Genomic DNA, 27,727 nt, shown 5'->3' with positions numbered 1-27,727 from the left:
CAAAGTTGTTGCTGTAGAAATGGTTGCTTTGAACACATGCTTACAGTTCTAAATAGAGATGTCAAATTAATTCCTGTGTAGAAAAGGTCAAATGCTCTTTTCATACAGGTGACCTTGTATTGGTAATGATTTTACAAACAACATGATGTTTCCAAAGCATTCCCTTTGAAATTATATTTTTCTTTTCTTTTGACCTTCAGGGACACTTAAGAGTTTTGATACCTTTGCTTTCTTTAAAAATGTAACAAATACATAATTTACTTAATTAGTAAAATATAATTAAAAAATTTTCAAGACTTAAAGATTTAATTTTCTGAGCTTACGTATAATAATGTAAACAAAACAACAGGCAAAGATCATATCACCTTTCTATATAACTTTAATATTAAGAATTTCTGATGATAATGTGTGGACAGGTAGAATACATATTCCTTTCAGATGGTTAATTTATTTTTAATATTATCATGGACCATGCTATTGAATAGATACTATTTTGGTTGTTACTATGTGTGTGTGCGCGTGTGTAAAATTCTGTCACGCGGTCAGGAACCAAACATCTTGGAGGGGACTGTAAGGCACTTTTTCACAGGTTAATCACTTTTCTTATCACAGTTCTGCTTCAAATATAGAAGCAGCAACCTAATATAGTTGTTGCATCCAACAGAACTGGGTGGTCGAGTTCTTTCCTTGGTACTACCAGAGACTGTCAGTGTAATTTCAACAATGCCTGTGACCCTTTCTAGGTTGGAGGTTTTTTGATCTGAAAACAGCAAAGAATGTTTGTCATTTCTGTAAAGCACTTTGAAGTGCTTAGATGACAAATATCCTATATAATGACTATAAAATTTTATAACATAAACAACGCCCCTCACCAATTTCATTTTTGGCAGATGAAAATGTAAAATGACAAGATTTTTAAAATTCATCTTTCTAGTGATGGAATTTTCTGCTTTACCACAAAAGCTTTCATGTTTGCTGGCATTTTTGATACTTACAGGATTGTAGCCTGCTGTGACATGTATATACACCGCTACTTCACCATCACAAGTTTTTGTCATAATGCACCCCTACTGAACAAAACAGTATCTTGAACGTTGTCCACCTTTGTTTAGTAAGATGGCTTGTTTTATTACAAGTGTTCGGTATTAGTTTCTGGTTTAAATTCACTGTCAACATTTCTAACAGCAGAGAAATAAATGCTGTGCATGAAGAGTACAAGCAGAAACTGAGAGACCAGGAAGCTTTCCACAGAGAACAAATCCAACGGCAGCAGCTCTATGTTGAGGATTTAAAGCAGCAGATCCTGAGAGGACAGATCAAAGCAGAGCGGGAACTAGAAAATGACCAAGCACTAATCAACCAGCAGATCCAAGAAAGTGGGTACCTGCCTCTTCCCCCCTCTCTCTTCCATTACTGCATTCTTCCATCCTCTTGATGTTTTTGTCCTGGTTATGCTTCATATTATGGGTGGAACTTTTATTATGGCTTATTACTAGTTTTCTCTTAGAATTGCCTTTCTCTTGAGAACAGTTATTAAGCTTTGATTAACAGGACTAACGGGCCTCCTTTGCGGTGCACCAGCAGCACTGTTTAATTAGCTCTGCAGGTCACTGCTGGGAGAGACAGCACCAGCATGCTACTCCCCTGTGGCATCGAGCCTCTTGTCTCCCAAGCTGCTCCCCGTCCTGCCTCCCTGCAGCTTTGCTCTCCTCGTATCTGTAGCGCAACTCTGCCATGTTGCAGTGTACACCGAGTCTGCTACTGTGTTTTAAGCTTTTCTGGTTCATCCAATGAGTTGTTCTGGGAGACTGAAACTGAGGTGAGTGTGGTAGTTCCTACCATAAGCTTTCTGGGAAAACTGCTCTAACAACAGGATGCAATAGGAACCAAGTAGCACTTCCAAGATAGCGACGTGTGTCGGTTGAGGTGCTGTTTTCACATTTCATTGACAATGTCACCTGTAATGATATAGACCATTTTCACATGTTTTTAGTGAATTTCACTCATTACAAAAAATAGGGCCATGGCATAAGACCGCAGCTCAACCTGAATTTTCTGTGGTTGCTATGTGAGTTTTGAACAATGGAAACAGAGAAAATACATCTGAGAAGTAGGTGGACACTGAAGTTCAGAGCTAAAATCCCAGCCCCAGTTATGGGAAAGAGATTTTCACTGGCTTTTATAGAATTAATATTTCCACATGCCCCTGCCCTGATATAGTATGGAGATACTCTGTGGTAGAAAGTGAAGTGTGACGAATTAAGTTAAAAATAAGATGCAGGTTTTATTTACCCTAAAGATGATTAATTAGTGGTATTATATTCTCCACTGCTGAATTTGTTTTAAACCAAAACTGGATTTAAAAAAAAGGAGGCATGCTTTGGTTCAAATAGGAGTTATTTCTAGGAAGTTCTACAGCATTATGCAAGAGAGCTAAAGGCTAGATCAGTGATCAGATTTTGAGTGGCAAATAGCTATGTCAGAAGCCAGAGCCACAGCATATTTGGAGAGATATTTTTTTAGTGTTAGTGGCTCCTGGCCCCCAGAGGTAGTACTTTGCATACAGGCAGACATATTCAGCAAGATGCCTTGGTGGGGTTGGGCTGCCCCTTAATGAGTTTATAGACTGATTTGAAACATTTTAATCCTTTTTGACCTCTGAAATTGGGTGGTTATAGTGTTCTCTAGTTTGTCTTCTAATAAATTATCTGGTCCAGGTTTCATGATAAGCAAAGTATGCCTGTTACAAAGGCACTGTTCCCACTTGGCAAAACCTGCTATTGGTTCCTGGAAGAAGAAAACTGTGAATTTTTGGGAGCTTCTCAGGCCCAAAGTTGTGCAGTCTGCTATCTTTTAATTATGCCAGACACAATGAAGAGATTAAAATGAAATTGTGGTGATGGGATGTAGCAGAAATGCGCTTAGGTTATGTAGATAGTACAGAGAACCAGGAGAGGTCCCCCAAAATATCTTTTTTTTCATGGCTCTGTAGATTTGTTCTCTGCTTCCATCTAGTTCTGCTGGTTTTGCTGCGTTCACACGAAGCTTAGCCAGGCAAGTGGTTTTTGCCAGCCAAATACAGTTCTTCACTTGGCAACCCACCTAAGTTCTTCACCTTTTCTGTGCCATCGGTGTCTCAGCTCCTGACAGAGGCAAGTTTGTGAGCAGAGATTAATTAGCATCTTAGAGCTTGCAGCTCTGTTGCAGGGAAACTCTTATCTGCTAAATATTCTGCTTGCTAGAGACATGCTAAAGAGGACAGATCTGGAAATAGAGAGTTGATAAAAAACTTGTATGTGAAAGTTAAAAATGCTATTAAGAAAAATTAACTAAAATGATGACTAAAATGCTTCCATTCTATCCACAGAGTAACCATAGAGTTAAAATTCCTACTTCTGTGCATGTGCTGTGTGCAGAGCTGCCAACATAAACAGGACGGGAGACTCATTGTGGCAGGGATCACTAATAAAGTATGTTTTAACAGGCTCGGTAGTCACCAAGCAAGAGATGCTGAGAATGACTATGCACTAATGATTTCTTACAGTAGGGAAGCTTCCACAGCCCAAAGTTCCTCTCTTGCAGCTCAGCTGTGCAGAGCTGTGGGTAGCCCTCATTCATCACATCAGGCTTAAATACCTCTTAATTCCTAACCCCCCAAATAAGCAACAAAAGGTTGCTCGTTCAGTAAAGGACTGCAGATTGAAGGTAAGCCCAGCCAAAAAAATGTTACTGCCAGTAAGACAGAAGTGCTTTGAAAAGCTTTGGTCCTTTGAGAAATGCTCTACTTGTCAAGGAACCTTGCCTGTGAGTTTACATTGCTTTTTCATCTAAGGATGTTTTTTCTTTGCTTTGAGCAGCTGATTGTGTATTTTTATAGCAGCATAAAAATGAACAAACTCTGCTTCATTAAGAGAACATGTCCAAATGTCCAAGCCATGAGACACAATCTGGTAGTGGTGATCTCAGTAGTCCCTTCTGTTGATTGTTACAGTTCATCAAAGCTCAGGTTGAAGCCAGTGCACTCTGAAAAACCTCTAAGCATAACCCCTGCATGGAATAAAGTAGTCTTGCATCCAGGGTTAAAAACAAATCAGCCTGGTGTTCTGTGTTCTTTACTGCTTCCCCATTGACTGCAAAGATCAGGTTCTGAATATTTAGAGAAGACTAAGTGTGTAAGCAGATGTAACATATTTTTATTATCAAATTAGGTTAATCAGTTGGTTTGTGAGCATATTTAGCATTTATGAACTATGGGGGACATTAACAGAAGCAGAGAAGTTAACTCTCTTTGTGGAGTAGAGTGGTGATTTTGTGAAATAAAAGCATTGACTGGTGGTATGAGCTTGTCTTTTTTGAATTATGTTCTTCCAGATAGCTAAAGATTGTGTTGGCTTCACCTGCATCCTTGCCATGAAAGCATTTGATTTATATCAAGTACGTTACATGCTGAAGTGCTCATGAACAAGGTATCTGGGCTCCCATCAGGCTGTTTTGGCAAGCGCTTGTCAGAGCAGCTGTAGTTGCAACAGGTAGTAAATCTGTGGTTGTTATTCTACCTCAGCCAGGTGCCGCACAGGGTTTGTGCTGCCTGGGAAGTTTCCATCTGATGGGTTTAGAGAGGCTGGCAGAACTGTCCGGCAGGTACCTATACGGTGGCTTCCTTGTAGCCTTGTCTTCAAGCCACTTTGAAGGTTGTGTGCCCATCCACAGGAGCTGGTAGCTGGCAGCTGCCCCCGAAATGAGGCACATCCCAGCTAGGGCAGAAAGAGGTCTAGCCTTCAGGCTCACTGAACTTGCTACCGATAAGGGCAGGCACAAAAATTGCCATTTCCTGTGCTAAACAAAGTTCCTTGGCATGACTCTGGGCTCCCTCATTTTCAGCATGCCTAGGTAAGTGAGAGAAAATAGTTTGCAGGTGGGTTTTGTTGGTTCAGTCAAGTTAAGGAGGAAAGGGTAGGAGGAAAAGGCACAAAGAGAAATATTTGTTTTACAGTAGTTGTAAAACAGTCAAATGCTGTGATGAGAAGTCAGTAACATGTTAAGATGGAACAAGTGCTTATTTTTTTCACTTGAAATGTAGGAATTTATTAGCCAAAAGCTCATTACTGTGTGCATGAAATTCCGTTTGCTGTGTTAACACAGAGGCTCTGTTTAGCTCTGTACAACTTCCTGTTCTAGTTCCCATGTTAACCCTGCTCGCAGCACACATACATTCATTCCCTAAGTAACACATACAAAGTTTGACATGTGACTTCAGAAAAATTAAAGCAGAAGTCGTAGCATATTTCACAGTAAAAAGCTGATGGCATCATACTTCACTACTGTGAATATATACCCTATATGCACTGAAAAGTGCAGAGACTTGAACTTGGGCCTTTTAATGTTTCCACTCTGTTTTTAACAATGTGACGTTTGAGTGTAATCTTTTAGAAAATGAAGTGTGTTCTTCTACTTCCTTACAAACAAGGTCTTATCCCTCAGTCTCCTTGGCTGTATCAGCCAAGTCCCTGTTTATATCTTGCAGTTGTTACCCAAGTCCTTGTCCCAACAGAGACGCTTTCAGTTATTGATGAAGTGCAGCAATGATACATTTTTCCCTAGATGGTTTGTCAAGACTGTGCTCTACATGCATAGAAATTCAGATGAGCTCTCAAGGCTGATTAAATTAAGAAACAAGATAGTGACGAACAATGTTTTTCCTATGATTTTTACTTTCTTTCAATCATTTTGTTTACAGACCAGCAGTGGCTTATAAATGAGAATAAACGACTGGCTGCCCTTCAGAAACAGCAGAGGGAGTTTGCAGTGCAAACAGAGTCTACGCTGTATGCAGAGGCTCAAGTACAGAGTACCATTGGGCTGGAAATCTGCCCTTCCTTGCTACAGCAGAACAAGAAGAGACTGGTGCAGCTGGAGCTCTTGCAAAGATACTCCTTAAAAAAGGCAGAAAGAAACATAAGGCGGAAAAAGGTCAAATTCCAGCTGGAAAGGATAGTCAAGAAGCAGAAGTTATTGGAGGCCAAGCAAAACCTAGAGCAGCTGGAAGCTAGCTGCTGGCTCAATGAAGAGTGTGTGAAACAATCCCAAGTCCTAAACGAAAATACTGCTATACGGTCCTCTTTGGATCATCAGTTGCAAAAGAGAAGGAAGTCATTGGGTTCGAGTTCCTTGCAGCACAGGCAGCATTCATTCTGTAACCAACATCTGCCCCAGGTACCCAGGTAAGTTAACATCTGCCAATTCCTCTGCACTTTCAAAAATACTTTAAATTCAAGGTATTTTCAATGGCCATCTATAATCCAGAATGTCTTTCAATGTATTGAAATAATCCCAAAACTTGCAGTATCAGTGAACTTACTATGTTGTATGTCACGCTGCAGTTGTTTGTCCTTTTTCCTCAGATCTGTATAGTGTATTCCCTGCGTAGCTCTTGGACATTGTCTTTCTCACTGTTTTTTTACATTCCTCTCTCAAGCCTTTCTGCACTTTTTACCTTTTTGTGAATTCTTTCCAGAACTGGCTTAACTCTTGTTCTTACCATGTTCAGAGTGTTGATAAATACTAATTTCTGCATAATTTTATCTTGATTAAGGTCAAACTCTCTTCCTTCAGAATATTTGTGTCATTGGGGTGAGTCTGGTTTGGAATTTTAAGCTGGCCAGCCTTTCTCTACACAATGCTGAAAAGTTGGGGTCCTAGGGTGTCTGTCACAGCTTGGTCCTGGAGGAAGGAAATAGCTAAACTCTGCTAAATGGAATTCCGTGACTTAGAACCATCCTTTATTTTTAACTAAAGTTTGCAGCTACTTGAGCCTACAGAGACTAAATACTAAGCTGTATCACACAGCATCAAGCTACACTGGGAGTTCTGGTTGACAAGTTACCCATGAGCCAGCAATGGGCCCTTGTGGCCAAGGCAGCCAATGGTGTCCTGGGGTGCATTAAGAAGAGTGTGGCCAACAGGTCAAAGGAGGTTCTCCTCCCTCTCTACTCTGTGCTGGTGAGGCCATATCTGGAGTGCTGTGTCCAGTTCTGGGCCCCCCAGTTCAGGAGGGACAGGGAACTACTGGAGCAAATCCAGTGGAGGGCTGTGAAGATGATGAAGTTGCTGGAGCATCTCTCCTAAGAGGAAAGGCTGAGAAACCTGGGGCTCTTTAGCCTGGAGAAGAGAAGACTGAGAGGGGACCTTATCAGCACGTATAAATATCTAAAGGGCGGGTGTCAAGATAATGGGGCCAGGCTCCTTTCAGTGGTGACCAGTGACAGGACAAGGGGCAATGGGCACAACCTGGAGCACAGGAAGCTCCACGTGAACATGAGGAAAAACTTTACTTTGAGGGTGACAGAGCACTGGAACAGGCTGCCCAGGAAGGCTGTGCAGTCTCCTTCCCTGGAGATATTCAAAACCCACCTGGACGCACTCCTGTGCAACCTGCTCTAGGCGAACCTGCTTTAGCAGTGGGGTTGGGCTAGATGATGTCTGGAGGTCTCTTCCAGCCTCTACTGTTCCGTGACTCTGTGATTCCTTTGTGTTGCAGAACATATTTCAGGATATCTAGGGGTCTGTATGATTACTGACAAAATTATTTTTTTTTTGTTCTCTGCTAGAATTTGCTTTTGAAAGGCATTAAGATTGTTGCTTCATGTGTTGTTACTCTTGTTACTACAAGATATTACCGATGTGGAAGCGTTGTAAAGTACATTATTCAAGCAATGATTGGGCTTTATTTCTTCTTTATTTTCACAGCTGTTTGTTGAAGAGGGAGACTGTCTCAAAGTTATCTACCTCACCACATACTGATCAATGCTGTGAAGGCAGTACAACAGGGAGGTTGTCATCTGTAGAATATCTTTACAGAAGAGGTAAAGACATTTCTGGGAGTGATGACCTTAATGATGAAAAAGGGATCTCCTTTTCATTCCAGAGGCAGCTAACTGAAAAACAAAAAACATTTTCATTTGGAAATAAAAAAGGAGCAAAAAAAGACTCCAATGATTCAGCTATCATGGCTTATATCAATAGAAATTATCAAAAAATCGAAAAGTCAGATGACAACCCAGGGCAAGCTGGATCTCAAAACCAGACCTCTAAAGGCTCCTCTCCTGATCTTTTTAACGAGAAAGAAGAGCCTGAAACCTTTATTACAGGGACAAGAATGACAAAAGCAAAGGTGCTAGGAGATTTAAGTCAGCCTGCAAGTAGCAATCTAGAACAAAATAGAGCTCAGGTGTCCAAGAAGAAGACTAGAATGGATATCAATGGAAAAGGCCATAGGTCTTCTCCAGAAAACTTTCCTAAAGAAATGAAGAAAACAGTGTATGGAAACCCACCGTCAGTGCATCTAAACCAAACAGCCAAGAACTGGAAGGGAGAGCCAAACTCAGCCTTGCCAAGTTGTGAGATGTCATCAGTGGAACAGCAAGAATTTCTGATGGTAGCAACATCAGTAGGAAATCTCACTAAAATGAACACACAGGCACCACTCTCTTATGTTGAAAAGAAGTGGCACAGTGCTGAGTTACTAAGTGCTGGAGTGTCTAAAACAACCACAGATGTGCTGGGGAACTGGCAAGAGGATGATGAAAATGAGATTTCTGATACTGACAGTTCCTATTCTATAGATTCTCTCTCCTGTGCTTATGCAAAAGCTTTTGCAGAGAAACTGAAACAAGAAGATTTTGACAGAAATAAATGTCTTGCCTACCCAGAAGATTCTGAGAGCGATGACAGTCAAATGTCACAGGACTCTCTGGTAGAAAAGGAAAATAAAGCCAAAAAACAAAATAAAAGCCAATTTCACAAGTCAAAGGCCCATCATGAGCCAGCTAAGCTTTACAAAAGCAGAACTGATCACGATATTTCATCTTTGGTGACATCATATGCATCTCGCAGGAGACTGAGAAAGCCTGAAAGAAGCTTTTCTCTGGACAGCTTAGCTGATGGAGAAGAGATGCCAGCAGAAGATCCGGTAGAAGAATCCAAATCTGATTCATCTGATGAAGTGCCAGCAGAGATTTTTTGGAAGTTACAAACTCCTAGATCACCAGCTATACAGACTGAGGAAGACCATGAGTTCAAGACCTGCAACAGAGATACAGAAGGGACAGATTACGATCTGAAGCTGAGCAGTTCCTTTTATTTGGACACTAAACCACAGCCTGCTTCCAGTAATGATTGCGAGCAGTTGCTGAAGGGGACAAAAGTCTCCTTTGTAGAACAAGAAGGATCTCTTGATAGAAGACTGTATTACGCAAGTGGACATCCTTTGCTTACTACTGATGCTTGGTCTTCCTGTGACTCAAAGGTTGACATTGGCAGCCCCAGAATAACAGCACCTTCTTCCCATGAAAATTTGGACTTTCAAGAGGCTCATCTTTGCTCATTGAGCAAACCAGAGCTTTGGCTGAAGAAAGATGATCTAAAGCAGTCAGCTGCTGAAGTTTCCTTTGTTTCTGGCTCTAAGCAGATACACAGCATTACTCATTTATCACATCATATAAACAAAATGAACACCGTTTTCTCTTCTGACACATCAGAAGTACCTTTACCTGAAACAACAACTACTGCAAGCAGAGGTTCTGACAGTGGATCATTAAATAAGATTCTTAAGGGATGGACAAACTCTAATGAAAATTCTTCCTTGGAATCTCGAGATGTAATATCCTCATTTGTTAGCTCAGTAGGACCAAGCTCCTCTCTTGTGCCTATTTCAGCAAAGCATGATTATTATGAACATTCAAGGTCAAATAATCCTGAACAAGAACAAATGAATGGATTATCTACTTATAGGTCTACTGTTGAATGCTCACAAACATTCGGCTGTTTGGAAAGAACCTCCACAGCAGACTGCTTGTCACTGATATCTAGGAAAGGGGAGAATTCTCTGCCCACAACTCATCCAGAGCTGCCAAAAGATCACAATCTGAAAAAAACACCTTTTATTTCTGTGTTGCCTGTGCAAGTTTTGGAGCAGAGAAATGATGGTGTAGATGCAGATTTGGAAGACAATTTCTTCAGAACTTTTGAAAAAGATGACCTCAATGATGACTACCATAACTTGATGACAAAATCAAATATGACAGATTCAGGCAGGAGAAGTGCATCTGTCAGTGCATCTGCTGCTGAATCTTCTGCAGGACTTGCTCATAATATGACCTCGACACAGACATCTGCAGAAAAACAAGTCCAATTTGGAAACCATGGGCAGCTTTTTCCAAGAAGAGAAATAACAAGGTGTTGTGATGAAGGTTTCTTCCTCGGTGACTTAACAAAGAAGAACTGCTCTCTAGTAAGCAGTTACGAGCTTCAGACATTGGCTGGGCAAGGAGCAGAATCAGCTGTTACAGTAGGTCTCCTCAGATCCGGGGAGAGCAATTTAGAAACAATGCAAGAAATGGATTATGAGCAAATATCTGCAGAAGAAATAACAACAGAGACTGATTTTTCCTCTCAGAAGACAACATGTCAGTGTAACCCTGTAGTTGTTGCTCACAGTGCAAGTTATGACCAATCCGCAATACCAATAGAGATGTCTCAAAAAGAGATTATCTGTATGGAAACTAGCACAGATAGCTTGGCAGAGAGTGCACCAGAGGTGCCTTCATTCAGAGATAATGAAGAATATGAACCAAAGGATGAAGATTTGTCTTCACTAAACCATTATGAATTCAAAAGCAAACCTGTTTCAAAAAATTATTCCCATGAATATGCTCTAGCAGACAGTCAGGCAAGTTGCTTATCCCTACAAATTTCAGAAAATTCTACATTAGGCATTGATAATATAAGGGAAGAAAGCAGTGAAAGCAAAGAACACAATGTCTTGAATTCTCAGGCTGTAGTTCGGAAAGAATTTTCATCCGAAAATGAAAACTTAGTGGTAAATGAAGTAAGTTATCTCATACTGAATGTAAATGGGAAAGACATCGAGTCCTTCCCTGCTGCTATTTGTGAGAATACAAATGATTTTCTCCCAGAATCCAACTCAAGCATATTTTACAAAGCTTCAATAGAAGCTAATCTTTTTCAAAGTGCATCTGAGACTGAAAATTACGATAAACTATTGGAGCATGTCACAATAGTGAAAGGAGATAGTGATGCTACATCTAAGCTTACTGTGGAAGTCAGTGCCACGGAAAGTTGTTGTGATGTACATTCTGGCTGCCTTTGCGCAACATGCTCTCCAGAATCAACAGGGCAGAAAAACAGTACGCATAAGACGACTGACATTTCTGTGGAGTTTGATGCAACTGTTCTCTTGGAAACAGAAACACGGAACAAATGTTTACTCGAATCAAGAGAAGAGAAAGAAGCCTTGTGTGAATGTGATTGCCCAGAGGATATCTTGCTTCTTGAAGATAGTGTAAACGCAGAGTCAGGAAGAGTATTTGAATACAACACAAATACATCAGCTACTGTTTCTCAAGAGGAAAGTCCATATATAAATAAAGAATCCAAGTTTTTAAGAAACCCAGAAACCGATCCAGAAGAAACTATGGTTCCTTATCAGAGTACAAAAACAAACACTCATGAAGAAATAACAAAATTAATCAATAGTGCAATCAACTTAGAAAAAAATGCATTGGAAGTTAAATCCAGACAGATTGAAAGTTTACCTGACTACCCAGTAGCCAAAGTCCAAAGTATACCTGAAGACAGGAGTGGAGAGGATTTCAAAGGTGTTAGCCTATCTCAGAATCCAAAGAAACCAACTGATACTGTAGCTTGTGAAGTTCAGTGTGAGTTTTATACAAATCTGTGCCTGACACATGAAGAGGTGGGGAAAGATGAACTGCAGGTAGCCAGCACCAGGGTAGAACACACTCAGGAATCAAAAGCACTTGTGCACTCTGGCAGCCAACTTGAAAAAAGCAGCTTTTGCCAAAAAGAAAAAAGCGAGAAAATAGAAATAGGTATTTATTCACCAGAGTTTTCTGTTACTCCCAAAACCACTCCTTCAGCTGTGTGTTCCCACACAACAGATATTACTCAGAATACTTCAGGCTTCCTTGATACTTGTGAGGGGCTTTTACAGATGAACAGAACAATAGAAAATGTGTTTAATACGGAGGACGCAGCTGCAACGGTACTAATCATAAGTGCACAAGGAAATACTTTAGCAAAACCTGAAAATGAGGGACACGTTAATTCTAGCAATTTAATTGAACAGTATGTACCAGACTGTTCACCACAGGAAGACAAGGTTAATGAACATAAAGTGACTGGGAGCGAAGAACAAATTGTCATGACAAACACTGAGGGGCTGATTATTATGAGGCAAGAAGTCGTACGCTCAGATGAAAATGTTTTATTTACTGAAGAGTCTCCAGCTCTACATCAGATGTATTGTGACAGAGATGACAAAGAGGAAATTTTAAATGAATTTAAGATCCCTGAAAGATACCTGACAGCTTCGGGTCTAGAACAGAATGTACCATCAGAAGATGATTCAATATACCATGATCCTACTGAAATGAGTGAAGATGGTGGCTCAGTGGACTCTGTTACAGATACAAGAAATGCAGTCGTGAAAGATATCAATGCATATGAATATTCAGTTCATGATAGTACTGGTATCGACCAATATAGAATTGAAGAAGAATTTAAAAGTCTCCACAGTAAGGAGGACAGCCGTACATATATGAGTTGCTCTAAGCAATATCCTGAGCATGGCACTTCAGAAAACTTGAATGTAAGTATTGTTAGAAAAAGACCTGATGTTTGTGAATTGGATCCAGTAGGCTCCAGGGCCGAGGAGGAGCATTTGATGAATCTAGTACAAATGACCAAAACAAACAAAGAAAAGCAGATGTTTGTAGAAAACACAGAGGAGGTAGAACTGATCATTTTACAAAACCTGAATGAACTATTCCCTGAAAACAAAGACAGCTGCCAAATGACACATGATGACAGCAGATTTAATGAAATCTTAAGAGAAACCCAGTGGGTGTCTACCAGCTTTTCTAGAAATAATGAAGATACCAGCAAGCAACGAAGTCCCCCAGCAACACTGAAGTCTAATGAAAAAACCCAAGAAGGTTCACTTGAAGGTTCCCCACATCAGTCCTTAAATCACCTTTTATATCTTGGAGTAAGTGTTGATTCCCTTCTTGTTCAAGATGCTCCCGCTGCATTGAAAGGACATACAAAACCATCTAACAGCAGTGTTGGAACCGGAGTTGTTCTGCCCTATTACGAAACGTTACTGGAGAGTGAGAGCTGTGTTGGTACGCCTGTTACAGTCAACAAAATGGGAGAATACAGTTACCTTGATGATAAAACGCAAAGTAAGAATGTAGCTTTTCTGCAAACCGGGACCACACAGAACAGGCAGGAGGAAGAATCCTTTGTATTTAACAATGCACCTGATTGTGCCATATCTGGGCAACCTGTCAAGGAGAACAGCTCTTCCCCTTCCTACCTTGCAGGCGGTCCTGAGTCTGAAAGTGTTTCACTTCAGCAGGGGGACAAAGGAAACTCATTTTCCCTGGAAAAATTAGATTCTTCTGAAGATATAATTCCGGATGTTAACAGTGCTCATGAAGAACACAGTGTGGATTTAATGGTTAATAAACTGTCAAAAGACTGCCTTGATTCCGTAGAAGATACAGGTCAAGAGGAAAAGGGTACCACTGTGCCTGATTCACTGCTCTTGGATAATTCAAACCCGCATTCTTTACTAGAAATCTCTTCACAAAAAATGTTTCACAGTAATAACACAAGTCAGAAAATACTTCACTCAGGGAGTTTATTGCAACATGGTAAGAATGAGAAATTTTTAAGCACAAGCTTAATTGCAACCAACAGTAAAAATGAAAATGCAAAGTTTCCTGGTGTAGCTGGATATCAGTGTGAGCCCAGAGAAAATCAGGGACATGGGACTTCTGAAGAGTGCTGCATAGACCAGCCGGGCAGTAGTGTTTCTGACAATGCTTCAACCCTTTCAGAAGGCCTGAACAAGTCTCCATGGAAGAATCCACCTTATAGTAAAGAGTTTCTAAATTATAACAGGGATTTGGGCACTTCTGAATGTTTTCCAGGTCTTCTGAGTTGTCCAGCATCATATGCAGATGTTTTGATTGCCAGCAGTGGAGGAAAAGATAAAAATGATGCTGTTCTCTCTGAAGAAACAAAATACTTCGAAAGGGAATCAACTGATTTAAGTGTATCTGTAACTTTTCCTGATGTTTCTCCAAAAGGAGATGAAAGGAAAAATAATTCTGCAGTTGCAGATCCCACGTACGCTCAGAATAATAAACTCCCTGGAAAAGCTGTGGATACAGATAAAAAGGAGAAAGTAATTCAAGGTTCTTCCCAGAATTGCAATGATGTAAAAGAAAATACAATTCACGAGTACTCAGAATGCTACAGTAGCACTGCTGGTGTGACTGTACCAGAATGGGGCTTGCTTACTTTTCAGAGCCGAGGACAGACTGGCAGTAAAGAATCAAGGCCTCTTCCATCCTGCTTTGCAGAAGATGTTCCAACTGATATGCCTTTTCAAAGCTCCAAGAACTTCAGTGCTTTTGACACTTCCTGTTTACTTGATGGCTCAAAATCTCTAATATTTAGTCAGCTTGCGGACTCACTTCAAGACACGTTTTTGACTGAGCAAGTGTCCTCCAGTTCTGCAGATGTGTGTTCTGTAAAAAGAGATTTTCCCCAAGCATTTTTAAGTGTCAATCACCCATCCTTAACACCATTTTCAGAATCTTCTTTAACTGCAGATATAGGCCATGGTGAAACTGGCACATACGATATTTCACATACAAGTGTATTGAAACATTCTCCATTTGCTGTTTTGCAAATACAAGACACTCAGTCTGATAAGGCCGTGGTATTCGATGAGCCAATATGTGCTTCAGGAAGTATTTTACTTTCTCTTGCAAAAGAAAACAGGCATTGTCCAGTATCAGACACAGACTCTACTTCATATAACAATTCTGCTGTAGATGGGGAACCTGTATATGGAAGTAATCGTAAAAATTTTGCCAATGATATAAAACAGCACCCCTGGGGTAAAGTTCCACCGCAAGAAGCTTGCACAGAACACATAGAGAAAGTAGTAAATGATAGTTCTCTTTTATCACGATCGTTACATTTCTGGGATAGTGGAAGGGCAATTCTTGATAAAGATGGACAAAGGAGAAAAATATTTAACAGAAATGAGGAAGAACTGCATTCAAATACTGAGGCTGAACATTTGGCAGTAAAGGCAAAGCAGAGAAAAACATTAACTAGAGAACCTGTTGAAAAACAAACTAATGTAGCCTCAATTTTTGCAAATGAATTAATAGGCTCAGAAGTTACAATGTTGGAAAATCTGTATCCAGGAGATGCTGATGTGGATCCTGAACACACCTGCAAATCATTCAGTCCGACATGTCGCACATACAGCAGAAGCACTGATCCCAGATGGCTGCGTCACACTGTCCTGGGTTTTGAAAAAAACCCTGCAGATCTGCAAGATAATTGTCAGTACGTGCCTACAGGTGAACAGATAGAAAAGGAGCTAGATAGAACAAATACAGAGGATAGAAAAGAGATTCTACTTTGCAAAAATAATACAGGTTCAAGAGTTGATAGCACTGCTGCTGCTGCTAAAGACAATTGTTCAACCACGGGAGACACTATAATGAGGAATAAGACTTTGAAATCAGAAAGACTGAAGTTTTCTGTCATGAATAATGGAAGTGCCTCCATAAATTTTTTACCAGAAAACCATGATTTGCCACCTCAAGAATCCAAATCGGTGCAATTCAGGAGCAAAAGATCATATTCTACTACACGGAATACAAAGAGCTGTAAACAAGATGAACACAGACCTTATTCACAAAGCCACAGGCTATCAGCCCCAGCTATTGCTGTCTTCTCTGATACAGAATATACTTTGGAAGCTTCATCTAAGGCAGATCCTTTGTTATATTCTGCATCTAAATCACTACAAGATTTAAATATGAGTGTAGAGCCTCCTTCACCAACTGAAGATGATCTTTATGGAATTGAAAGATTTTCAAAGCAAGAATCAAAGAACTTTCTACAGGTTAAACCTAAGCCCAGATTTCAGCAAAGAATGGCACAAACTAAGAAGCTTGCAAACTGTGATCCCCAAAATTTACAAAATTTTGCAGCAAGAACCCAAAGTAGCCAGTCTTTAAAAGACTATACTACTCCATGTCCATCGTCCTTCCTGCACACAGCTCACAGTTCTGTGGGTGCAGAAGCAAATGCCTGTTCAAAGAGTGGTTCTGTAGCTCAGTGTAGTGAAGGGAAAGTTGAAGAAGCTGGATACCAGCCAGAAACAGATTTATTTTTGCACGACAATAAGGATACAATGCATTTTAGTTCAAGTGATATCAACCCATACATTCACCCGTGGCAAAGAGATGGATCGTGCAAGATTGGCTGGAAACAGTATGTTTTTGGAAGTGCAAGTGATGTCTCTTGCAATCAAATTCCTTTAAACCTGGAAAATCATAAAGTTATGAGATGTTCCAGCGTAGATAATGGATTGAATTCTCAAAATTCTCCTTTTCATTCTCATCTCAGTTCATATGCTACAGCAAAAGTTTTATCAAGCACTTTAAGCAGCATTGAAGGTCTTCAAGGATGGGACAATGTCAGACAAGACTTTCAATCTGCCTACTCAAGTGATGGTACCAAGCAGTATAGCAACGAATCCAGTGAAACATTGAAAACTAATCCAGAAAATAACACCGCTGAATTTGAGAATCCTTCTGCACAGCCTGGTAACTCTTCAATGCAGGTTGATGAAATTGTACTATTATATCCTTCCGAGTCTGAAAGGTCTTCCAAAAAACTACCAGGGATTACGTGCGAGCAGGGAACGCAAACAGCAACTATAGGAAGGTATAAAAGGCAGAGAAGACATCAGAGAAGCTATACGGATGTTTCTGCAAGAAAGCAAGAAACAAACAGAGGTTTATTTCATCAACCTTCTTCTTGGACAAGCATGCAGAATCTGTCCATGCATCTGTCGCAGCTCCTTCAGAACACTTCTGAGCTGTTGGGAAACCTCTCCCAACAGAGTACTATAGATAATGAGCAGAATGCCAAAACGAATCAAAGAAGAACTGAAGAGACTGTAAAGGCTGCTAGATCAGATAGCTGCACTCAGACTACAGCAGATGTAGGCACTCAAACTGAGATTTTGGAAGAACCTCAAATTAAACATGAAGAAAAACTAGTGGAGGCAAAAATGGAAAATGAACTGGGGGCAGCTCAGGCAGTAAATGTTGATTGGAAAGGAATAGGTGCAGATGCAGTACGTAAGATTCCCAAAAGGAAAGAGGAAACGCTCCCTCCTGAAGAAAGAACACAAGAACGAACAGGGATGAGAAATCTGGGCAATCCTGACTTCCATGACAGTCTCAACAGCATTTTGGAAGACTCCTTTATGCGTCTGCCTGTCTTGCCCAGAACATCCACTCCTATCTTAGATTTTCAAAAAACATCATTAAATGCACAGCAGAACGTTGCTTTTGCTAGGACCGGAGTTTCACCTGTCACATCATCTTCGCTGAGTTCAGGGCAAGATGGTTCTTTGTGCACTGTAGTTAGCAGCCCTACTAATAGCACCTCTCAATCTCCAGCATCTTACGCTCAGGATAAAAGAAGTGTCAATGAACTAGAGGTTCCAGAAGAAAGAAAATTTTGTTACAAAAACACCCTGCTAGTCGATAGGGCTTCTTCCCCTATTCTTACTCTTAGTGCTAGTCCCAGCAGCCAAACTGCCTTTAGCAAGTCTGTCTGCCCTAGTAAGGAACCTCTTGGATATTCCAGTGATGCTTCAAGTCTGCTTCACAACCAGAGAAAGCAGAGGGCAGGTCCACAGTCCAGCATGCGACCTCATGTGGACAGTTTTTCACAGACAGAAACAGAGAGTGAATCTAGCGCTTCTAGAGAACATAAGGGCATAGGAAAGAAATCCGGAAGTTTCTCAGATAAGAAAACAGCCAAAGAGCTTTTTGGACAGGATGGTTCAAAAGACTCGGAGCAACAGCATAGACTCACAGTTGACACCCACACTACCATTTGTGAAAAACGACTGTATCGCTCTAGTAGTACATTGGAGGTGTCAGGCCACAGGGAAGTTTTAAACGGTGGTCTTGGAGACCACGGTCCACTGGCACGTTCACTTCATTGTATGTATGTCACGGGGGGAGGAAGAGGTTCTTCAGCTGGAATCGGACACAAAAACTATGTTGGTGATTCTGACACTGCTTTGATTCATAACTACACCCCTCAAAATGCTGACTTACTGTTTAATCAAAAAATCAGTGCCACTTATTCAAGTAAGACAAACGCTGGCACGTCTTCAGAATCTCTGGCAGAAACCTCTTCTCTGCAATTTAACGATTTCTTCTGGAAAAATGAAAACAGCTGCCCTCCTCCACTCTCCGATGTGAGCGATGTGCAGACTTCCTTCCAAGGCGACAATACAGATTCTGTCACTGAAAGTGAATGTGACACTGAAATTCCTTTCAACAAAACTACTACATTTTCAAAGCCTCACAGGCCTCGGAGCTACAGTCTCCGTGACCTACCCATACACAATAAGTTTAGCAACTGGTGTGGTGTCAAGGGCAGCCCTCCTCCTTCGTCACTCAGCTTGAGTGGCAGTGTGACCGATTTACGAAGTCAGGCAGAAAAGAAACCTAGAAGCCCACGAGCAACAGAAACGGAAGGGAAATCCCAGCTTTGTGACAGCAGGAGCAGAGAGATCGAGAGACTTCAGCGAGAACGTGCTCAGATCATGTCTGGCATTCACCTGGACCTGCATCAGCAGCCCCTCACTGTGGAACTGACCGAGGCAAAGCTCAATTACGGCATTGGGGAAACGGACGCCCTGCTGAGGGTCCTTCAGAGCGGAACTGCAGATGACCCGGTGGCAATTCCAGTGAAGCAGCAACTTTATGAAAGGTAAATTACTTAGTGTTGTATTGGGTGTTTTGAATACACTTCATGTACACTTCATGCAGCATAAATAACATTTAGTAATGAGCACTTAATCACTTAGCCACACTGAGTAAACTATATGGGAAGAGATATAGCATTAAGTTTATTTTATATACAGTTAAATAAGCATTTAAGACAAAATTTTGGGGTTACTTCAAGGAAATAGATAAAAGTATAAGGTCAGTGTAATTCAAATGTAGTGTCACCCCAGTCTGAAAATACCTAGCAGCTATGAGAGTGATCATGTTTACCTGGTGATCATGGGAATATATTTCATTGATTTATTGCAATGTACAAATAATTGATACATCCCGTTTATGGGAATATCTCGTTCATGCTTCGTGAATAAATGCTGCTGTATGACTATGAAGAAACAAATTTTAAATCCCCATAAATATACCAAATAAATTATGAAGAAATCAAGATCCTAGATTCTTGTGACTAGATTACAGAACTCAGTTTAGGAAGCTGTTATAACTAAAAAACCAGTAGGAGTAGCTACATTAGTTGCCGTCCTCAATTCGCCTTTTGGCCATTACAAGCAGTAGCCAAGACCCTCTTACACATTTCCTACTGTTATAAAAGCAGTGAAGTTTTAGAATTTCTGCATCATCTGTCAGCGTGTGGTCAAAGGGGTATTTGCAAGGGGAGTGTATGGTATAGGTTTCTATTAATTTTACATTACAAAGCTACCTAACATTTAAATTTTAAAAAATCAGAAAACGTAACTTCACCAGGTGCTTTTTGTTGCTCTAATCACGTTTCCCTGACAGACACATGAGGACTATTGAAACTCTGAGGAAGGAAAGAGAAAAAAGGCTGCAACGATACCAAAGAAGCCGAAGTCTGAGTCCCCAAAAACATTTGAGTCTGTTGCAGACGCTGGACGCAAGTCAGAGGGATCTAGATGTCCCCAGCAGACGCCGAGAATATCTCCAACAACTGAGAAAAGATGTGGTGGAAAATACCAGGTAGGGCATTAGAAAACTCTCTTTTGTCCTGATGTATGTTAGCAGTGTTCACAGTGGATACACGTTAATGGTTCTTACTGACATCTGAGACTTCTGTGGCAGAACTGTTCTCAATGCAGAAGTGGTAAACTTCAGGATAGAAAGTGCTTTCAGGAAAAACGCGTGCCTGATTTTAGAAAACATTCATTAAAATCTTCCATCTAGTTCATTTCAGTCTATAACGTGTATAATTTATGCATATGATGTGTGGGGACAGACAAGTATTCAGTCTTGACTCATTATAGACCAATTTGTCTTCTTACTCCTTCACTAACTCAAAAGCCACATGAAATAGTTGTTTCATGTTAAATATCAAAAAAGTTCCGCAACCCTTCACCATTTAGCATTTGAGTTTCTCAGGCCCCACCATATCCCCTAAATTACTTCTGCTTCCTTTGCAGTAGGTCAGGAGACAGTTATTTTGCCAACACAATTATTTTGCGCGTGTTACACCAAAGCCTTAGATCATATGGAGAGCTGGCTTAGAAACCAGTGCAATCGCTGGAGTAATCTCAGTGGTAAACTGTACTTGCAGTTTTCCAAGGTTAATGTCCATGCAGCTTTCAGTGAGCAAAAAGAATGTTTTGGAGGCTAATGTGGTGCTTTTTAACTGCTTTTCTGACAATTTTTCCTGTTCCATGTTGAAAGATGATTTTCTCATGGTATTTTGTCAGGTGATGCGATTTCAAGTAATTATATGTGGTTTCCCCCCACTTATCTATCCTCCAGAGTTCAAGAACCAAAAAGAAGAAGCATTCAGCATCCTTCAGACATTGAACTGTTGCTCCGAGACTACCAGAAGGCACGAGAGGAAACCAAAACTGAAATTGCACGAGCTAGAGACAAACTTCGGGAGAGAGCTGAGCAAGAAAAAAGGCGTATACGGGAGCAAATATTTTCTCAGTTACAGAAGGTGAGTGTTACAGAGGAAACTGTTATGCGTTATTCACATCAATGCATGTTTTTAAAATAAACTTTTCTACAGCTAAGTAATTCCCCTCTTTGAAACACATCAGCGTAGAAAAAACAATTAAATCCAAATGGGTGCTTAAAAAAATCTCAGTAATACTGAACTGATACTGTCTGTGCTTCTGAACTACATCTTCCTGAAGCCATGTTTTATGTACAAGAAAGTCCTACGCCTTCTTGCTGGATCGAGCTTACACAGCAGTCCTGTGGGGCACCTGCCCAGCCTGTTGCTAAGGTAAACTGAGTTTATTTCAGTAGGTACTTAAACACAAAGGCCTTTATTCTTTTCCTATTTCTGTTTCTCATTTTAGATTGTCCTCCATGTGTGTATTTGTCCTGTACTTTCAGGTTTTTCTGCTGCACTTTGGTACCCATCTTGTGCCGTCCAAGCATGTGCATTTTCCTCATGGGGGCAAGGGCAGTACCTCGTTAGGAAGTGTCTGTCCTGCCCAGTTTCTGACTATACTTTTATGCAGTAACCTTTGACGCTGCCTGACAATGCAGCTTCGATCGCAGCTGCAGACCTCCTCTCCTCATACGTGTGTATCTGGTGCAAAATGTGGTGAACGCTCATGTCGTTGCTCTGCACCCATTAAGGCACCTTGAATTCAGGCTCCTCCTCTGGATGACTGGATCTTACCACATCTGCTGCCGTGTTTCTGTTGTGAAATGTAGACACTGTTCAGCCGAGCTGGAAAACCAAACTTCAAACTGCCTTTGAAAAGTATAAACAATCTTGACTTTCTTATTATGGAGTTTTAATTCATCTTCTGGGCTGGCACTGAGTAGTTGCATTGGTTAAAGTAAAATCTTCAGTCTTTAACAACTACATTTGATAGCAGGTTAAGTCAGGGGCTACTTGAGAAGTAGGCAAAAAGCAACAAATGGGACTGAAGTGAGATCTTTTTTAAACTTTTTTCCCCTGGAAAACATCCTAGCACTGGTTTGATAGCCTGGACTCTCATATGTGAAGAGTAACAACAGCGGCAGCTGCATTTTCCCAGACTGCCAAGTTCCACAGGGTGATTTGCTCTATGGCTTATATAATCTTGCTCTTTTTAAATGAGCCCGTTTGTTTAATACTTTCTGTTTGGCACCAGCTTTTGGCGTGTCAACAATCCTTGAAAGAAATTTGACTTCTTTAGGTTATCCCTCTTTCACCTTTGAGTGCTGTTATCATTGAGTTGACTAGCTGTCGGACAAGGTAACTTTTGTGTGGTTTTTGGGTTTGTAACGCTGCGGTACCTATTACAGGAAGAAGCAAGGCTGAAGACTCTTGCAAGTACAAGCACTTTATGTACAGACTCCAGCCTCAGCCTCTCCTCTGGCCCAACATCTGGTTACAATAGCAGTAATACTGCTACGTATACTGCAAGTAACCTCAGCAGCCAGGAAGGTCAGGTGAGAAACAACTGGCCTGTGAGACTGGTGTCTCCTGATGCTTCAGCAGTAACAGAGAACAGAAGAACAGCATGTGAGAACAGAAACCTTTTTTGGGATGGTTCGTATTGTCACGGCTATCAAGCAGGACAAGTTTGTGTCACTAGTACACAGAGGAGTGACATGTGATGGAGGGAGCAATACCATGTAATCACAAAGGACGGTGACACTTTTATTTTTCTGAGTTTTAAACTCAGAAAAAATTTTAAACTCCTAGGTAAAAACCAGACAATGTTACTATTGTTAGTAATGCCACTATCTGTCGAATGTTCTAGAAACAACGTGCCTTTTCTTGTGATAAACCAGAATCTGATACTCCCAGTGTGCCTCCCTCAATGATGCCTTGACATAAGAGTTTGTGTGTGAACATGAACTTTCCTGAAGTTATTTTTTTGGCGTGTGCATCTGTGCTAGCTCCTCACACTTGGTTTGCTAAATTTCCTGAGTCAAGGACTATCATTTCATAACCAGGGGAAAGGCAAAGAAAGAGAAGCTTCCAACCTTGTAAGGCAGATTTGCTACGAATATTCCACTTGCTAAATTAACATGATTTATTTTTCACAGTTCACACCAAAAGCTCCCACTTCTGCTCTTTCTTAAATCAGGTTTCTTCTGGCAATGCTTTGCTTTCGAGAGACACACGAGGTCGTTCAGCTGTTAGAAATAGTCAGCTTTATGTGTTAGAGCAACTACAGAAGGATTCAACATTTGGTAAGTAAAACATACGTCTGCTTAAGTTTGAGTTGTATCCCAAAGCCTAATAAGATTTGTCATTTATGCAAATCAAAATCTAGTTTGATTCTGGGTATTTTGAAGATGTCCCTACCATTACATGACTTCAGAAAAACACTGTCAACCAGTAGCCAGAGCTTGCTTGGAATGTCTTGAAAAAGTAAATGGTGATTTGGTCCCTCTGAAGTTGGTCTTTTGATGTGGTAACATCAGAGTAGGGTGTTGTGAGAGGGTGTGAGGATGATGCTTTGAATGAACCAAGGAAGCACGGGGGGGGGGGGGGGGGGCTAAAGCTGTAACGAGCACAGCATTGCACATGCGAGTTCTTATTTTTATCCTCAAGGCAGATGTTGCTTGTTCTTCTTTAGGTTATTTTATTTGTTTATATGTGGTAATAACTGTCCAACTTGAGAAATGCAAGCTGTAACTGCAGTGTAATTACCAATACACAGATTAGCTAAACCAGGGATGTTACCAGTCCTTCATCAGGCCCAGGTGGCCTGGGTGCTCTGACAGAGGCTTTAAGTCCCTACAACTGCAGAATAGTGGTCGGTTTACTTTTTTATTTTTTTATTCCCCTACGGCTTTTTTGTTTCCTGCAGAAGCCAGCAGAATTCAGCCACCCCTTCCTTCTAGTAGCATCAGCTGTAGGTTCACTCATGGATTAACTATTTCCGTCAGCTCCTCGTCAACAAAAGGATACCAAGATTTATCCAAACATATCTTGGCTAATGCTACCACTGAGGTAAATAAATATTTTTCACTTATTCCTATACCTCCTGCTGGAAGACATAGCAGAAGTGGGTGGGACAAGCCTTGTTGTTCTACACTGCCCATAGCTCCCTGTTTGTCAGTTACAGAGAGACACGCTGAGCGATTTTTAAATGGCAGGGGAAAGCGAGCGAGGCTGCAGCAGTGGGGTTTGGAAAAGACTGTTGCCTGTTAGCCAAAATGTTTGAGTGAAGCTGGTGAAACTGCTGAACTCCTCCAGTGCCCGAGAATGCCTACAGCCAGGTTTTACGTATCTGTGTGTGACAAGATGCGAGGTTAGAAGGCAAGCATACCAACTTGGTATTTCAGGTCAGGTACAGGCACTTCAGCATCATCTGGAGATATGTGCTCCCTCATCTCCCATTTTCTCACAAGAGTTTAGGCTACTGCACAGGCTTAGGCCCACATATCTCCTTCAGCACAGAGTATGGCAGGCCAGTCAGTCTGGCTCTGAACACACTCTAAGGATTACTAGCTCTGTAAAACTATTTGTGGTAAAGCCAGCTTAGTAGCTTGAGTAGGAGATAGCGTGGTAGCATGTAAAAGCTGAACACAACTTACAGTTTATACAACTTTCTCTCACCTATACATTTGTTGTTGTTTTCTAAGGTAATGGCAGCATGCTCCCATAACCTGAGGAATCTCTACACATGCCAAGCAGCAGCTGGTTGGAAGTAAGTTTACGGCAGGTTTTTATAATGGGAGGGCTTTTTATGTTACTTGGCCCTCTTGTGTGCATATCCCTTTCATTTGTCTTTGACAGGTATCAGTGTACAGAAAAAGAGGTGCTGGTTTACTACAAAGTCTTCCCTTCAGCAACAAGGCATGGGTTTCTGGGTGCAGGAGTGATAGAAAGACCTCTTCCCTATGTGTGGGGACTCGTAAGGGATCCTGGCAAAAGGCATCTGTATGACAGAACCATCAACACAGCTCGAATACACAAGAAGGTAACCAGCCACATTCAGCTGGGTGAGTATCAACACCAACGACTGACCCCCATTATCACAATGTACTTGCTCAGCTCAGATTGTCAGCCAGGGAGAAATTGAGAAGCATCTTATTTCATTTCTTCAGGTCTGAATAAACAGCCTCATTATTTAATGTGAGAACTTCAGTTTTCCAAGACTTTTCCAAAGTAAGGCTAATACTGAACACATCTCAGTGCAGAACTACAGCTACAGACAGTGGTTTGAAAGTCAAAATAAATCTTAAGTGGCTCAAGAAAGCATCTTAATGACACATTACAGCATATTGACCAGAGCTCTGCTCTTGGGCACCAAGGAGTCAAAATAAAATATGCATGTGCGTTTAACAGGTAGGGGAAAACTCTGACAAGTTTAAGTTGTTGAAGTCTAACTCCCCTTTTTCTGTTTTTGGGTGTTTTTTTCACAGTGTATTTAGTGACTGATACCTCCCTTTGTTACCTAAAGCAGCCCCGGGATTTCTGCTGCATCACTGTAGAAGCCAAAGAGGTAGAGTGAATATTCTTTCTGAAGCATAGAGGAGTAATTGTTCTGAACTTGTGGTTCAAGGACAAAGGAGAGAAGGAAGGAAGGTCCATGCTCCTATTTCCAGATGTGACAGTGTCATAGGAAGAAAGGCCATGCTGATATGACACAAGTGAACAATGTATAAAACCCTCTTGTGACTGACAAGCGTTAACCACGCCCTATTAGGCAGTAACACAAGTGTTAGTATATTCTGGTTACAAACATGCAAGATTATGACAAAGAAAAATTATTTAATAAGTATTATTTCTTAAAAGAGCTCATTTAAGTAAGTAAAATGAGAAACATGCCTCATGGCAAACAAAGAAAACGTTACTATATGCAAAAAATTTTTTCAAATTGTCACCTTCACACTTTGTCTCATGCAGAAGAACTTGTCTGTCTTGGCTGTTCAGTCTGTCTACGATGCCTCCATGCCTCACCCTTGTAAGGAAGTGGTGAGAGGGGAGATTTTGCCAAGTGCTTGGATACTGGAACCTGATGTAGTGAATGGAAGAGATATCACCAGGGTTATTTACATGGCACAGGTAAGATTGTGCTGTATGGCCAATGGTGAATGCAAAAAGCCGTTACTTACCAGAACACTTAAATGCTGGTAAGTCACAAAACCCACAATCCTAATGCTCTGCTCTGTGAAGTTTATGACCATAAAAGTCACCTCCACGTCCCACTCTTATCTAGCATGAGGTACAGTATGCAGAGAGAATCTTAACTAGGATTGTGCTTAAGCACATGATCCCAAGTTTTTACAGCATCTAAAGCTGGTCCCTTGGATACCCAGGCTCTTCTGAAAAGGTTTATTAGCAACTTTAGTATATGTTGTGTTCTCACATGGCGAGCCAGTATGGAAAGTCTTGTTTGCATTTTCCCCTTGCTGTGTCCACCTCAGGTCATACTGTTATTGAACTGCATGGAAATACCTGTCGTTAATGCCTCCTAACTGAGGTCATTAATTCTTCACACTTAATAGATCGAAAAGAGAAGCCAAGATTAGGATTCCAGTTAAGAATAAGAAAATCCTGCCATCAATTTATTACAGACTCATTGGAAAAGCAGGCTGTTATTGAGACTGTGGTACCAAGTACTTAAAAATATCCAGAAGAGAATACCATAATGTGTATAATTTATGTTAAAGTGCTCATCTGAGATCTCAATGGTTTTAGTCCTTTAAATGTACCTATATAAAACATGTTTTTAAGATACAGTTTAAAAATATTATCTTTACGTTACAGTAATTAGGCATTTTACAATTCATATGTGTAATGTATATGCATTTTTAAATTTTATATGCATTTTATATTGCACTGTAGTATATGCATATACATTTTCAGTAATACTGTACCTGTCTTAAGCTAGTAATGTTTAATCTTAGGCTCGAACTCAAAAGCAGTGTGGGTTGTACTGCTGAAAGGAACATCAAATAGCAAAGCTTCGAAAGTCCTATGGAGTATCAGGAAGGAAAAGATAGAAACCACACAGTAACAGTAGCACTTGGCTGTTAACTACTTTAGTGCTTAACGCATACTTGCAATAGCAGAGCTGTTCCAGGCTGGAGAATTGTTTTGTTCAAAACCAGGTACAAACCCCTAACTGCGGCCTTTCTTCTAATTCCTGCAGGTGGATCTCGGTGCCCCGGCTATCCCCACAAGGCTCCTGAGTTCCATTGCTAAGCGACAGCCCCTGGTGATTGCTCGACTGGCCCACTTTCTTGCTAGTTAGTGTTTGGTACAAAACCGGACACTTACCAGCAGCTGAAAAGTTCACGAAGAGACATAAGCCTCTGTCAGGGTAATGTAAAATGCTGGCTCAGAGGCCAGTCACACTAGCAAGCCTTGCTCAAGGAGCCCACCTGCTAACGTTGGACTGTACACAAATATAGTGAGAAAAAAGGATCATTTTAGCCAACGCTGCTCAGAAGAAACCCAGCAAGTTTTATGGGGAACCTGTCCTCCTGGAGACAGCTGGGGAAAACCTCCATGGAACAGCAGGAAGGTGCTGTCTCTATAAAGTGCAGAAGAGACTTTGCATTACGATAGCCAGCATTTACATGCAGACGTGTATTATTTAATTTCTGTTTCAAAGATCAACCTTCTTTCTTTTAAGAAAGTTTAGGCGGCAGTGGACGCAATGAAATGAATGACAAACTGGAAACAATACATGTAGGGCTTGAGACCTTTCACAAGCTCTTGCATAGAGCTGCAAAGCCCCTTTCTAACATTAGAGATAAGTGTCAATGCAGAATTCCTAACAGTGTAGATGAATATTTACCTTAGCTGGCTGGCTGGACTTCCCCTTGAGAAAAGAAGTTAAAACAGCACGATA

At 40.9% G+C, this 27,727-nt stretch overlaps 1 protein-coding gene across 1 annotated transcript in view; it reads left to right on the top strand.

Moving 5' to 3' along the window:
* The window catches only part of STARD9 (StAR related lipid transfer domain containing 9), a 99,088-nt gene extending 71,964 nt beyond the window's left edge, over positions 1 to 27,124 (top strand). The window contains exons 23-35 of the mRNA XM_009950116.2: positions 1,186 to 1,376; positions 5,738 to 6,221; positions 7,747 to 18,939; positions 19,749 to 19,946; positions 20,715 to 20,898; positions 22,209 to 22,355; positions 23,000 to 23,105; positions 23,729 to 23,871; positions 24,507 to 24,571; positions 24,661 to 24,866; positions 25,290 to 25,369; positions 25,774 to 25,932; positions 27,023 to 27,124. Coding sequence (XP_009948418.2) covers positions 1,186 to 1,376; positions 5,738 to 6,221; positions 7,747 to 18,939; positions 19,749 to 19,946; positions 20,715 to 20,898; positions 22,209 to 22,355; positions 23,000 to 23,105; positions 23,729 to 23,871; positions 24,507 to 24,571; positions 24,661 to 24,866; positions 25,290 to 25,369; positions 25,774 to 25,932; positions 27,023 to 27,124 — 13,258 coding nt within the window. The remainder of the gene's footprint in view (positions 1 to 1,185; positions 1,377 to 5,737; positions 6,222 to 7,746; positions 18,940 to 19,748; positions 19,947 to 20,714; positions 20,899 to 22,208; positions 22,356 to 22,999; positions 23,106 to 23,728; positions 23,872 to 24,506; positions 24,572 to 24,660; positions 24,867 to 25,289; positions 25,370 to 25,773; positions 25,933 to 27,022) is intronic.
* The last annotated feature ends 603 nt before the right edge of the window (positions 27,125 to 27,727 follow it).

This window comes from Leptosomus discolor, chromosome 3, assembly GCF_034619465.1.
Source record: "Leptosomus discolor isolate bLepDis1 chromosome 3, bLepDis1.hap2, whole genome shotgun sequence".
NCBI classification, from domain to species: domain Eukaryota; kingdom Metazoa; phylum Chordata; class Aves; order Leptosomiformes; family Leptosomidae; genus Leptosomus; species Leptosomus discolor.
Note: the sequence above shows the minus strand (reverse complement) of the source record. Positions and strands in the feature narration are given on the sequence as shown.